Source organism: Eleutherodactylus coqui, chromosome 3 (assembly GCF_035609145.1).
Source record: "Eleutherodactylus coqui strain aEleCoq1 chromosome 3, aEleCoq1.hap1, whole genome shotgun sequence".
NCBI lineage: Eukaryota > Metazoa > Chordata > Amphibia > Anura > Eleutherodactylidae > Eleutherodactylus > Eleutherodactylus coqui.
This window is the reverse complement of record NC_089839.1, coordinates 159,097,803-159,111,706: the sequence shown is the minus strand read 5'-3', so window position 1 is coordinate 159,111,706 and position 13,904 is coordinate 159,097,803. Positions and strand designations below refer to the sequence as shown.

The following is a 13,904-nucleotide window of genomic DNA, read 5'->3' as shown; positions in this document are numbered from 1 at the left end:
TCTCAAATGTTGATCCAGGGATTATTCTGCCTGCCATTATGGAGTCAGGTAGGAATTGCCTTCCTCTGGACCAACAAGGAAGGGGTTGAAACAGGCTGAACTAGATAGACATTGTCTTCATTCAGCCTAACATACTATGCTACTATGTATTTATTTGAACTGTCAGTTAGGGCTTTAGTTCGCTTAGTCTATCTCATTGCAGCATATTCGTCATTTTGCAATGATAGATAGATCATCAATTTTATGGTGCATTGGTAATATCTTAATAATGTCTAGTTCTATAGTGATGGGTTGAACTGTCAGTTAGGGCTTTTGTTTGACGCTTTTCCCTACTGCTCTAGTAGTTCATGCCCAAATAGAAGAGACAGCCGTTTATTAGCCTTCTCAGTTCCAACACAGACTCGGTTCAATAAGTATCAGGTCTGTATATACTCTCAAGGCAATCTGATGATAGTCATAGCTAGTTAGGGCAAATCAAGAGGTAGATCTGTCAAGCCGTCCACAATAATATAAGGTCAAGCCAGCATCAGATTAATTTAAAATCGATAGCTTTATTCCTCCATAGTAAAATAACTGGCAACGTTTTGGCCTACCTACAAAGGTTTTTATCAAGCTCGTGTCACACTAGTGGCGTAGGGGCTCAATCAGCCCAGGAGATGTGTCACCGCTAGACAGACTTCGCAGGATGGTTCACTGAAATTTAGTTACACTTCCCACTGAGATACGTTAGGAATGGAACAAGACCACTGAGAGAATGCACTCTTCAAGATACAGCCCATTCCCTCTCAGATAGCATAAGTCATATTCCGAAGCTTTTAGTGCTTTTCACTATCGATTGGAGCCTGCTGAGCTTCCAGACCTAAATGGTCAATTTTCTTCTCAGGGCTAAAAAAGGAATCAGGGAGAGCGCCATACACACACAAAACATTTGGAAAACATAGTGAAATTATAAACAACAAAGGACTCACCCGGTGCTTGGCGTGTCACCTTCCTTGTGACAACGCCTGCACCTAGAATCCAAGAGAGCCCGTAGCAGTGTCTTTAAACTTCTCCGGGGGTTATCTGTACCCTGAGAAGAGGAGAGCTGCAGGGCAAGCTTAAATCCCGTTCCTTATAGTAAGGCCGAGTATGTAAAGAGTAGCTCAGAAAACAAAAATATTGCCACTGAGCTCCTTAAGATAAATGCCCCAAATATGCAATGAAAACGAAAGAAACCTCTATAGCATACTAGGAGGTTTATTTCATAATATAAAAGAGGAATAACACACCTCTTAAAACAGACACATATATCTAATATTTTGTACAGTTGTAATATCCCGTACATCATGATTTATTACATCAATTGCCGAGGGGACAATAGTATGTAGCTTTCTATATGTGACAATGATGTATATACATGTATGTATCCTATATATGGTGTATATGTATATATATGTGTATGTGTATGTATATGTATATGTATAATAGTGTATGTGTATATATATATGTACATTTATCATTTTCATTTATTTATCTGTACGTTATGCATAGCGCACTTCATATTTTAGTTCTATAATATACTATCAGTTATTAATTAAGATTATTTTATGATGGTGACTATTCATGTATCTTTCTATCATTAGTCATCAGTTGTTTTTTTACTTGTACATATCTGAGCTTTTAAGTAGTCGTCAGAAGGTTCATTTATCTATTTTCAAGAAATGCCATTTATATTATTGTATACACATGAATTTTACAGGTACCTACAGTATTTATATTATATTATTAATATTTTTTATATAAGAGAGACATGTTTAATGTATTTAGGACTTTATGTATAAGAGCATAATTGGCATATCTAATAGAAAAATTTCCAAAGGTCAAAGATTATTACTCTGTTATTTTATCTTCACATAAGAGGGTACGATCCAAGATTTTTTATATATTAGTATAAATTAGCATATTTTATTAATATATCCTTTTAGAGTTTAGTAATTATCATATTGTTGTTCTAAATCATCATATTGTTGTTCCAGTTTATAATGACAGTTATGAAATTACTATGCCATTTATTTATTGTTAATCTGCGCCTTACAGTAGTTATGAGCAAGTTTGTCATTTTGAAACTGTGAGAGATGAAGATGTCGGTATGCTTCCTTTGGAATACAGCGCTGCGGTTCGGAAGGCATTGAGCGATGCTGCCTTGGGTTCTATCACATGATGTATAGCGATCACGTGATACGCTCCTTTGGAGCGCACCGTTACGGTTCATTGCTTGCGGCGTGACGTAACGAGAAACACGCCCTGTGATGAGCCTTGGGAACGCAGGACGCGACCCAATACATATTGATGATGTACCCATCACGATTACGCCTCTACATGGCGGCAAAGATGGCGCACTACATCATCATATGTGGGACTCCTTCCCTCCTCCTTTCCTGTCTATGGAAATGGTAAGATATGTGTTTAATCATTACTGGCTATATATAGGGTCGTGCACCCATGGAGATTTATGCTTGACAAAGGCGCTCATTGCGCCGAAACGCCTTGCATATACCAGTGGCTATTTTTTAGATATATGTGTCTGTTTTCAGAGGTGTGTTATTCCTCTTTTATATTATGAAATAAACCTCCTAGTATGCTATAGAGGTTTCTTTCGTTTTCATTGCATATTTAGGGCATTTATCTTAAGGAGCGCAGTGGCAATATTTTTGTTTTCTGAGCTACTCTTCTCAGGGCTAGGGATAGATAAAGCTGATCTAACACACTAAAGGTTTCCCTCAAAAAGGCAATCTCTTCCACACCTGTCTGATAAATAGCTAGGTGGATAGATGCTCTGCCTATGGGGTAATGTTCCAAGGTCACCTAGTCTGATGCCCCTTTTGGCTATCAGTTGCCTAGTAGATAAAGAGATAGATGAAAATAAAATAAAGTAGGACCTATGGCCTGGATGGTAGACTACAGGTATCTGTAGGTTTGAGCTTCTGAGCCTGTTTATATAAGTCCCCCCCCCCCCCCGAGTGAAGATACCTGTGGCTACAGCCAATTAGCTTTCCGAGTGGGTGGAAAATACAGCCACCTTATATAAATAGAGTTAAGGTCTCGCTTTCCTATCATCGAGACCCTTAAAATCCAATCCTATTATGTGGTTACTTAGAAATGGAATACCCAGTGGGCATAGGGATCGTGGTTACCAACTTGCCACCGTGGATCTGTACAGTCCCTGTCACATAGCTGTAATACCGCTCATGCTAAGAGGTGCCTCAGCACGTCTTCCTCGTCATGGAAACAGCAGTGAGGATAGTCTCTCTGGAACACCTCCAGGAGGGGGGGGGGGGGGGGTAGAGAGGCAGGCAGACAGGCAGACATGCACATGGCACGGCACAGAGCAGAGCAAGATGATAATGATGTCACCACCCTGGGCTCCTGCTGACACACTGTACAGCGTCTCTGTGCCAGGCTGCTCTCCTCACACAGAGAAGTGGTCTGAGTCATCTATCTATCCATCTATCTGTCTGTCTGATGTCTATCTATCTCATGTCTATCTGTCTGTCCCATGTCTATCCGTCTATCTATCTTTCTATCTCTCTCTCTCATTTCTGTTTATCTATCATCTATCTCATATCTATTTATTTATCTCTCTCTCATTTCTATCTATCTATCTATCTCTGTTTAAATATCATCTATCTCCTATCTATCGCTGATGAAAGTTATACATTTCCCTGTATATATTGCACACTTTACATACAATTAAAAACACATCAAAAACACATGCGTTTTTTAATAGTGTATGCAGTTTCTTAATAATGTATGTGGTCTTTGAATACCACATGTATTTTTTATGTGTTTAGTACATCAAAAACCATGAACACACCCTAAGGCCACTCTCACTCATGCATTCAGAAAACGCAGCTCGAAATCATGGCATTTTTGCAGCAATTTGGAGCAGCATTTTTGAATGTATGGTACTTCATTTGACAGTGCTTTTTAATGCACCCCATAATTGTGATGGATAAAGAGATGCATTAAAAAAGGCAAAAATAGAACAAACAGCTCTCGAAAATCGCGATATTAAGAACATTGCATTTGAGCACAGGTCTGAGTAACCCCATTAAAATCAATGAGAGCGTTGCACAGCGGGTAGTACAGCGCTCAGGACTCCACGCTAATAGCGGTAAAAAGCAGTGTGTGTGAGAGTGGCTTAAGGGGCTACAAACAAATTTTCATGTAGTGCAGGAAATGAGCAATTGAACAACAATTAGCTTGAAAATGCTCTTGACAAATCCAGCATTGGCCCCTGAACCACTGCTAATCATCACACCTCACCTGAATGTTTCCAGGGGATTCTCTACTAACATCATAGGTTACAGTAAAATCTCCATCCAGTAAGGTGGTTGAGCAGTTGGCACAAGAGCGCTGCTGATCTATTGTGGGTTTAAAAGAGACATGGCCCTGAAGACAAAAAAGACATAAAATCATAATTATCTGGGATGTATTCTGACAGATATGAGCAGTTCTATATGCCACATGGTTTATTTTCACTTTAAATTACCATATATACTTGAGTATAAGCCTAGTTTTCAGCACATTTTTTTACTGAAAAAGCCCCCCTCGGCTTATACTCGAGTGAGGTAAAAAAAACCACAAAAACCTGCAATACTCACCTCACAGCCGGCTTCTGTGTCCCCGACGTGATGGTCTCCCTGGCGGTGTGTCAAGCTGTTTGAGAATTCTCCCAGCTGTCAGGACTCTGCTCAGCTTTCAAATCCCCTGCTGTCAGCGCTGTGTTAGGTAAGCGCTGTAATTGGATGGAGCGCCAGCCAATCACAGCCGGCACTCGATGATTCACAGCTATTCAGTGGATAACATCACTGGTTGTGATCGGTTTATGGAGCGCTGGCTCTGATTGGCTGGCGCTCGATCTAATCACAGCGCTTACATACACAGCGCTGAAAGCAGGGGAATTCAAAACCAAGCAGGAAGATGACAGTGGGGAGAAGTCTGAAGCAGCTTACTGCACCGCCCGGGAAATCATCGTGTCGGGGACATAGACGCCGGCTGGGAGGTGAGTATTGCATTTTTTCTTTACGTAGTATTTTCTCATGTACAGCTAGGCTTATACTTGAGTCAATAAGTTTTACCAGTTTTTTGTAGTAAAACGTATTGACTCGGCTTATACTCGGGTCGGCTAATACTCGAGTATATATAGGGTACTTACAGTGTGTTTTTTTTGTGCTAAGATAATAGAACAATAGCTTTTTAATGGGTTAAGATTAGATAACTTTCTGAGCTGTGCTATCACAATTAAGCTAAAAGTTGTCCCATTTGCATTTACAAGCTGTGTGATAATGACAAGTGAAGACCAAATGTATATGTTATATAAAAAGCTTCTTCATGGGTACACATGAGATCATTTGCACCTACTGACACAGGCATTTTACACATTTTGCCATTACACATAACTTATTACCTTTTCTCCAGAGAATGATTTTTGTATAGCAGGTAGTAGGTCATTTGTTATAAAAGATGCTTGAGCATCTAGAAAGCTGATACCTTGAGGTTCATGTATATCTACTTCAATCTGAAACCCAAAGAATAAAAATATTACTCATTAAAAGTAACTATATTTAATGGAAATGTTTTACCCAAAAGTTGCCCATTTTTCATCTATTTTGATCTAAGGGCTCCTGCACACTTGCGTTTTTCTTGCGTTTTTTTTGTAACAGCTGTGGCAGAGAAGAACGATGTTTGCCCATTGAATTCAATGGAGCCGGCAATACAGCTTTAAAATCCCCGCCTGCTGAATGAGCTGCCTCTAATTGGTTCCGCTGAGCCAATGAGAGGCAGCAGTCACTCACCCATTCATAAATTCATGAATGGGTGTGTGAGTGAGATCTGCCTCTGATTGGTCAGGCTGTGACCAATTAGAGGCAGCTCATTCAGCAGGCGGGGATTTTAAAGCCACGGCTGCTGAATACTATAGAGAAGCAGTTCAGGAGAACTGCCGGCGGCCGCCGCTGAACTCCGGCTGCAGCGGAAAGGTGAGTATACATTTTTTTTAAATTTTACACATTTCTGGATTAATTGCAGGGAAGGGCTTATATATTTAAGCCCTTCCCGACAATTCATCCCTCGCTCGCCCGCAGCGCATTGCTTTCAATGGAGCCGGCTGTATTGCAGGCTCCATTGAATTCAATGCACTGGACAGCTCCGGCCCGGTTCTAATGAAACGCGGCTAGGAGCAGATTTTTCGGGCGATTTTTTTATTTTTTTTTTTTGGCTCCGGTCACGCGATTTGCGGATGCGCATCCGTCATACGGTCCGCAAATCGCGCGAAAAACCGCCCGTGTGACTAAGGTCTAAAAGGGACATTTTCTCCAAAAAGCTAAATAAAAAATGTTCAATTAAAAATATATGCAATATCTTACCAAAAGTAACGGGGCATTTGAGCAAGAATCAAACATAGTATTTATTTACATATATTAATATTTAGGGAGACCTCCTTTGGCCCTAATGACATTGTATACTTTCTGTAACATCTGATACACTTCATTTGATTTTTCCTTCCATTCATCCTGCAAACATCTGGATAGTTTTTTCAAAGAAGATGGATGCTGTTCATATTTCCTGACCCAACATTCCAGTTTGTGCAAAGACATTCAGTAGGGTTCAATTCAGAACTCTTTCCAGGCTAGTCCAATTGTGGAACATCCATGTCCTCAGACCAAAATAAAACTGTTGGATTTGTGACGAGGCATGTTGTCTTGTTGGAAGTAATTCTGACCATTCCCAGAGTATTAAAGGGGTTGTCCCGAGGCAGCAAGTGGGTCTATACACTTCTGTATGGCCATAATAATGCACTTTGTAATGTACATTGTGCATTAATTATGAGCCATACAGAAGTTATAAAAAGTTTTATACTTACCTGCTCCGTTGCTAGCGTCCTCGTCTCCATGGTGCCGACTAATTTTTGGCCTCCGATGGCCAAATTAGCCGCGCTTGCGCAGTCCGGGTCTTCAGCAGTCTTCTATGGAGCCGCTCGTGCCAGAGAGCGGCTCCGTGTAGCTCCGCCCCGTCACGTGCCGATTCCAGCCAATCAGGAGGCTGGAATCGGCAGTGGACCGCACAGAAGAGCTGCGGTCCACGAAGACAGAGGATCCCGGCGGCCATCTTCAGCAGGTGAGTATGAAGACGCCGGACCACCGGGATTCAGGTAAGCGCTGTGCGGGTGGTTTTTTTAACCCCTGCATCGGGGTTGTCTCGCGCCGAACGGGGGGGGGGGGTTTAAAAAAAAAAAAACCCGTTTCGGCGCGGGACATCTCCTTTAACACATTGGTCACAGCACATTATTGCCTAGAGTATCATGATACATCTCCATGTTCATGGTTCTTGTCACTACAACCAAAGAACAAAGACCATGCTACAAAAAAACATCCCCAAACCACAACAGAACCTGTGCTGAACTTAACTGTTGGCACAATGCACTCAGGCAGAAGGCATTCCCCAGGCATTCTCCACACCCAGGTACATCCACCTGATTTGAAGAAGGAGTAGTGCAATTAATTACTCCATAGAATGTTCTTTCATTGCTCAACTGTCAAATGATGATGCACTTAGCCCCATTGTAGACATACCAATGCATTGCTCTTTGTGATGAGCAACTAGTGGGCATAAGGCACAATAACATGCAGTTTGTGTCACAAACTATAACCGACACCTCCAAGGCTTTGCATCTTATGTACCATGGTTTAGGACACATGACATGCTAATAAGACACGATCTACTCTTTTGATAGGGGTGCCCAAATACTTTTGGTAAGATAGTATATGAGAGTCTGTGGCTTACAAACATTCTAGAAAACTCCCAAAGCGGTTGTCTCATCACAGACAAACCCTTTAATAGGAAACCCCATAAGAGTTTATTGTGCTGGGGGATGTCACCATTGGCTTCTCATTTCCCTGCAGTGGCTGATTCTGGACAAATATAGCTTACATGCAACCATGCATTTGATTGGCTGCCCATATAATCCAAGAACAGAAAAAGTCCACCCAGAGTACATGCTGTCATTTGTTAGTGGCTCACCACTCCAACTCATAGAGTAGGGTTTTGACTGGGGTACCCCCTTCTGAGGCATCTATATACTCCATTAACAACTAGTTCCAACTATGTGCGATGCCAAGCATTAGTTAGAGTGGTGTAACTGTGCTCTAGAGTCGTGGAAATGTGTACTCTGGAGTGATGAAAAAGCAGCTCTACCATGAAAAGGACAACCTACAATCATGTAATCATCAAGTCCAATACTTCAGAAACAACGCATCTCTGTCTTCTTTAGGGACTTTTCACACAGCACAGAATATTCCACAACAGTGAATATGCTATCTCTAAATTCTGCACTGCTAACTGTGGATTTTTATACAAAATTGCTGACAAAATTCAGCTATTTTCAATTCTGCACCCAAATCTTCATAATAGCGGTGTGGATTTTTGTGCTAAATATTTAGCAGGAGGGTATATTCCACACTGCTTTTGCAGAATATTTCATCCCCTGTGGAACCTCCCTTAGAGTGTTTCTGCCTGTCTCTGGTAATTGGGCTTCTGGCATGCTTCATTGTAGTAGTAGAGGCTTTAAACTCACAATATACATTTACAATGGTAAGACCGGCTGTCCACGGATATTGCGAAGTCCCGCGGCAGATCTCCGCCACGGGAGCCGCCGCCGAATCTTCGCAGGTCAGCCCTATCTGATAGATAGGCTGGCCGTGGAGAATCGGGGCTATTCGCAGCATGGACAGGGGCCGGCGATTTCCATAGCAATGCTATGGAAAGCGTCGGCCGGCGTGATTCGCTGGCGGTCCATGGACAGGGGGCCTTAGGGTTTGAAGCCCAGGAACACATATTGTACATTTACAGGGAGTCATGATTAACTAATTAAAGAAATAATAAACCAGAATTATATTATCCTTTTAAAACTATTACTACAAGAACTGCACCTCATATTTCCTGATAAGAGTTTTTGGCTGAACTTTGATGAACATTTCATATTTTCCAAGGTTACGTTTCAGCATCTCTTCATAAACCAACTCAAATGTAACTTTACTTTCTGAAGCCACGTTAACTGACACAGTAAATTTCTCAGTCTTTCTGCCAGAGGCCCTGCAATAAGAATGATAGTATGACACATGTCGTAGAATATATCTAGTACAAGACCAGCACACTGGGGCATATTAATGGAAAATGATACCAAGGAAATATTTATGACATTGCTTATAGCAAATTTTCCAAAAGTGGATTTTGTGGATCCCAAATTTCCACACTGAGGTTTCTGGAGTTCAGTGGACTAGATGGAAACAGTGGCAGCTGTCCATGGCCACAAGCAGGATTAGTCAAATATTTACTGCAAAGTTTAATCCTTTCTCTACTGTCAGCACCCGCTGTTTTTCTTTTTGCAGTGCAGCATTTAACAACTCTCCTCACAAAATTTGCATTTTTCACAGCCGGCCTCTGAAGAAGGGGCCCCGTCCTTGAAATGCGTTAATATCGGTTGTTTTTATTTAACAAAGAAGAACTGGGTTAATAATTACTCATTGCAGCATCTTTTTTTGATTATGAGTTGCGCCTTTAGTCTATGACTTTCAATATTTTCCTTCAGCCTAATTACCATGCCTGATTTCATATTGTTGGCGATTACACAGGCAGCAGCTTATCCTGCCTCTACATGGAAAATTGATTTCTCTATCCACCGTCTCAGGGCTCAGTCACACAAGTGTTTTGTCCGACGATTTTTTGTGCGCATAACTGATGTGCTCAAAAAATCGCTTGACCAAAGCCGGTGGCACGGCGGTAAAAGAAAAAAAAAGCTGCTAGCAGCGTTCACCCGCACAAAAGCGCTCGGTCACGGGAGTTTTGATGCTCAAAAAGAGCACTGCCTGCTATCCTCTGCCACAGCTGTGCCACACTCCTGTCACCGAGGAGCGCAATGTTCGCCCATTGAATTCAGTAGAGCCAGCAATACAGCCGGCTCCATTGAAAGCAATGGGCTGCCGGCAAGCGTTGTAGTAATTTTCGGGAAGCGCTTAAAATGAATTCATAAATGGGCAAGTGCTGCCTCTGATTTGCTGAGTGCAGTGACCAATCAGAGGCAGCTCTCAGCTGTCATTCAATAGCTTAGAGCTGCCTCTGATTGGTTACAGTGCTCAGCCAATCAGAGGCAGCCCATTCAGCAGGTGGGGATTTAAAATCCCCGCCTGCTGAATACTACAGAGAGTAGTGTCAGGCCTCACATGGAATACTGTGCACAGTTCTGGTCACCGGTGCTCAGGAAAGATATTACAGTACTGGAGGGGGCTCAAAGAAGGGCAACTAAACTAATACATGGAATGAAGGGACTGGAATATCCGGAGAGGCTATTAAAGTTAGAATTATTTACTGTAGAAAACAGACGTCCAAGGGGCGATCAAATAACTCTGTATAAATACATGAGGGGACAATACAAGGATCTCTCCTATGATCGGTTTATACCCAGGACTGCGACGCTAACAAGAGGGCATCCGCTACGTCTAGAGGAAAGCAGGTTTTACCACCAACACAGAAAGGGGTTCTTTACTATAAGAGCAGTTAGACTGTGGAACTCTCTGCCTGAGGATGTGGTGATGGCAAAATCCATAGAGGAGTTTAAAAGGGGACTTTATGTCTTTCTGGTGCGGAAGGATATTACAGGATATAAATCTTAGGTTAATTGCTAATCCGGGTATATAGGCAGGTAGGAACTATTAGTGGTTGATCCAGGGATTGGTCTGATTGCCATTAGGGAGTTGGGAAGGAATTGTTCCCCCAAAAGGGCTAATTGGCTTCTGCTCTTGGGGGGGGGGGGGGGGGGGGTTGCCTTCCTCTGGATCAACAACACAGGAGGAGAAAACAGGCTGGACAAGATGGACATTGTCTTCATTCGGCCTTACAAACTATGTTACTATGTTACTGTGTTAGGAGAAGAGCCGGCTAGACCCGTCTGAGCCCTGACTGCTGAAGAGAGGTGAGTATAGATTTTTTTAAAAATTTTTTTAGGATGTTTTTCAGGGAAGGGCTTATATTTTAAGCCCTTCCCCGAAAATTACTACAGCGCTTGCCAGCAGCCCATTGCTTGCAATGGAGCCAGCTGTATTGCCGACTCCATTGAATTCAATGGGAAAAGATCGCACTCCTTTGTAACGCTGCTGCCGCCGGCCCCATTGAGCGCGCATACACAGAATACCGATTTGCACAGAATGCAGTTACATGCATTCTGTGAATCATTGTGTCATATAACTTTCGATGCATGCGTTTGTGCGCATGAAAAATTCGCACATGTGATTGCTGCCTCTGCAAAGCATTGGGTCTATATAGATGCAGATCGCAAATGCAGCTGTCAGACGCGCGTACAAACGCCTGTGTGACTGAGCCTTCAGCAGAAGTTGTACCACTCCTTTTTCTTGAACATCAAAGGTGGACACTTCAGGGCATATATGACTAATAATGAACTGCATATTGGAAAAAAAAGGTAAGCAGTAGAGATGAGCGAACCTACTCGGCCACGCCCCTTTTTCGCACGAGCGCCGCGATTTTTGAGTACTTCCGTACTCGGGCGAAAAGATTCGGGGGGCGCCGTGGGTGAGTGGGGGGTTGCAGCGGGGAGTGGGAGGGAGAGGGAGAGAGAGAGGGCTCCCCCCTGTTCCCCGCTGCTACCCCCCACTCCGCCACGTCTCCCCCCGCCCCCCGGCACCCCCAGAATCTTTTCACCCGAGTAGTGAAGTACTCGAAAATCGCGGTGCTCGATCGAGTAATTACTCGAAACGAGTACGTTCGCTCATCTCTAGTAAGCAGCATTCAACTTTTACAAAAATTTTCCATCCCTTTTTTGAGGAGAAAAAAGGTAGTAAATCTCACCAGATATAAACTGGTGAAATTCAGCAACTGCAACTGTGCCATATTCCTCCATCCACCTGCTTGGGAATACTGGATAAAAATGGCAAATTCTAGATTGTAATTACATACTGCTAACACTGTTACAATGTTCAAATAGTGCCACTCTCTACATGTCCTCACTCTCTGCTCCTTCCATTATGTTTTGACATTCACATGGCTGTTATCCATGTCACCTGACCACAGAGTCAAGTTGTGGCCTACAGATGTGACATCAGTGTGGATGACACAATTACAGCAGTCTGGTGGCACCTTGCCATATGAAGAATGGGTTAGGGATCCAGAGTGGGCTTTCAAGCTGGTTTGGGCTTGCGTGGGCCCAAACAGAACTAGGGAACCACTGGTTTATAGCATTAAAGTTTATTTATATTCGTTTTCCTTCAGACATGGTCCCTAAGCAGGCATGACATCTGGTTCTTACTTCCAGTTATCACCCTTTTTTCATTTATGAATGGATTCAAATTGCATTGACTGAACAGAGAGAAATACCATTTACCTGACCAGTCCGGCTGTTTGGCCCCTTGATACTGCTTTTTCATACTGTTTCTTAGCAACTTCCTTTTCCTTAATTACTCCCGGATATGTTACTCCATCTATTATCCTGTAATATCCAATTGGTAATTACATTATGGGATACTAATTATTAGCAAGCCATTTAGTACATTTTTTAAGCTGATTCCTAACTACATCTCTCTTAAAATGCCCCCTTAGAAGACATTCATTGTATGTCAGATAAGTGGGTGTCTGGAAATTTAATCAACTCTCAACATCAGATGTAAGCCAAGCAGATTTCAGAGCCAAGTTTCAGAGGAAACACGTTTGAAATGAAAACCTCAAAAATTGTTCATTTTTCATATCAGTGGAGGTCCAGCAGCAGAGATGAACACACACGAAACATCTGACTGACATATCAAAACGTTACTAATCTGAAAACTCATTTGACACTTGGAAGCAATTGGCAAAATTTGATAAGTAATCAGAAATACATAAACTAACTGTGGGAGAAACTTTGACAATATCCAATGGCCAACCTCTTATAATCTGTGGGTCTTGAAGGGGTTGTCAGGGTTAGAAAAACATGTCTGCTTTCTTCCAAACACAGCTCTACCCTTGTCCATAGGGTTGTGTGTGGTATTGCAGCTCAGCTACACTGAAGTGAATTGAAGCTGAGCTGCGGTACCAGACATAACCAATGGACAAGGATGACATTGTGTTTGGAAGGAACATTGCTTATAGCAAATACAATCCCTTTAAATTGCAATGCAGATATAATTCGTTTGATACCCAAATATTAACATTTATCTGCCCCAAAATGTACAAGTGATATATTTTGAGGAAAAAATTAAAATGTTGTACTTACATGCTGAAATTTGTAATAAAAGCTGTTTTGGGCAGATCCACATTAAAGAATGCTTCTTTTGAGACGTTGGCTCGATTAACGGCTCTGCTTGTGATGACATTATGGGCAAAGCGAGATGTCAACTGACTGTTAATTATTATACTGTAGACCTCTATATCATTCGCTGGCTGTGAGGCAAAAATAAATGGATGTGCATAAGTTATTATTGAATTCAGGGGTTAAAGGGGTTTTCTGGGACATAAAAAAGGATATATGGTCTTAAAGTGAAAAAAAAATGAAATACTCACTTATACCGGCGCCTCCCCATCCAGCATTGCAGCCCAGGTGCCCACTGCACAGAACCCAGAAGAAGCAGCGGGCGGACACATGCCGTTCACATGCTTCAGCAGTGATTCTTCTATGGCTGCTGAAGACTGTGATTGGCTAAGTGCCCACATACACAGTGTATAGCACATAACCAACCTCCGCTTCCCCCGGGGACCTGCTGCAGTCACCGCTGCTGCAGTGCTGAACAGGAAGCCACGGGGATAGGTGAGTATTCTTTTTTTTTTTCGTTTTAAGGCCATCTAACCTTTTTTTTTACGAGAAAACTCATTTATTAACAGTTATT

General features: G+C 42.3%; 1 protein-coding gene across 1 annotated transcript in view; it reads right to left on the bottom strand.

Annotated features, from left to right (window-relative positions):
• The window catches only part of LOC136621171 (inter-alpha-trypsin inhibitor heavy chain H3-like), a 127,592-nt gene that overhangs the window by 105,029 nt on the left and 8,659 nt on the right, over positions 1 to 13,904 (bottom strand). Inside the window, exons 3-7 of the mRNA XM_066596445.1 lie at positions 13,295 to 13,461; positions 12,431 to 12,535; positions 8,970 to 9,132; positions 5,450 to 5,560; positions 4,306 to 4,431 (exon numbers count right to left, since the gene is read on the bottom strand). Coding sequence (XP_066452542.1) covers positions 4,306 to 4,431; positions 5,450 to 5,560; positions 8,970 to 9,132; positions 12,431 to 12,535; positions 13,295 to 13,461 — 672 coding nt within the window. The remainder of the gene's footprint in view (positions 1 to 4,305; positions 4,432 to 5,449; positions 5,561 to 8,969; positions 9,133 to 12,430; positions 12,536 to 13,294; positions 13,462 to 13,904) is intronic.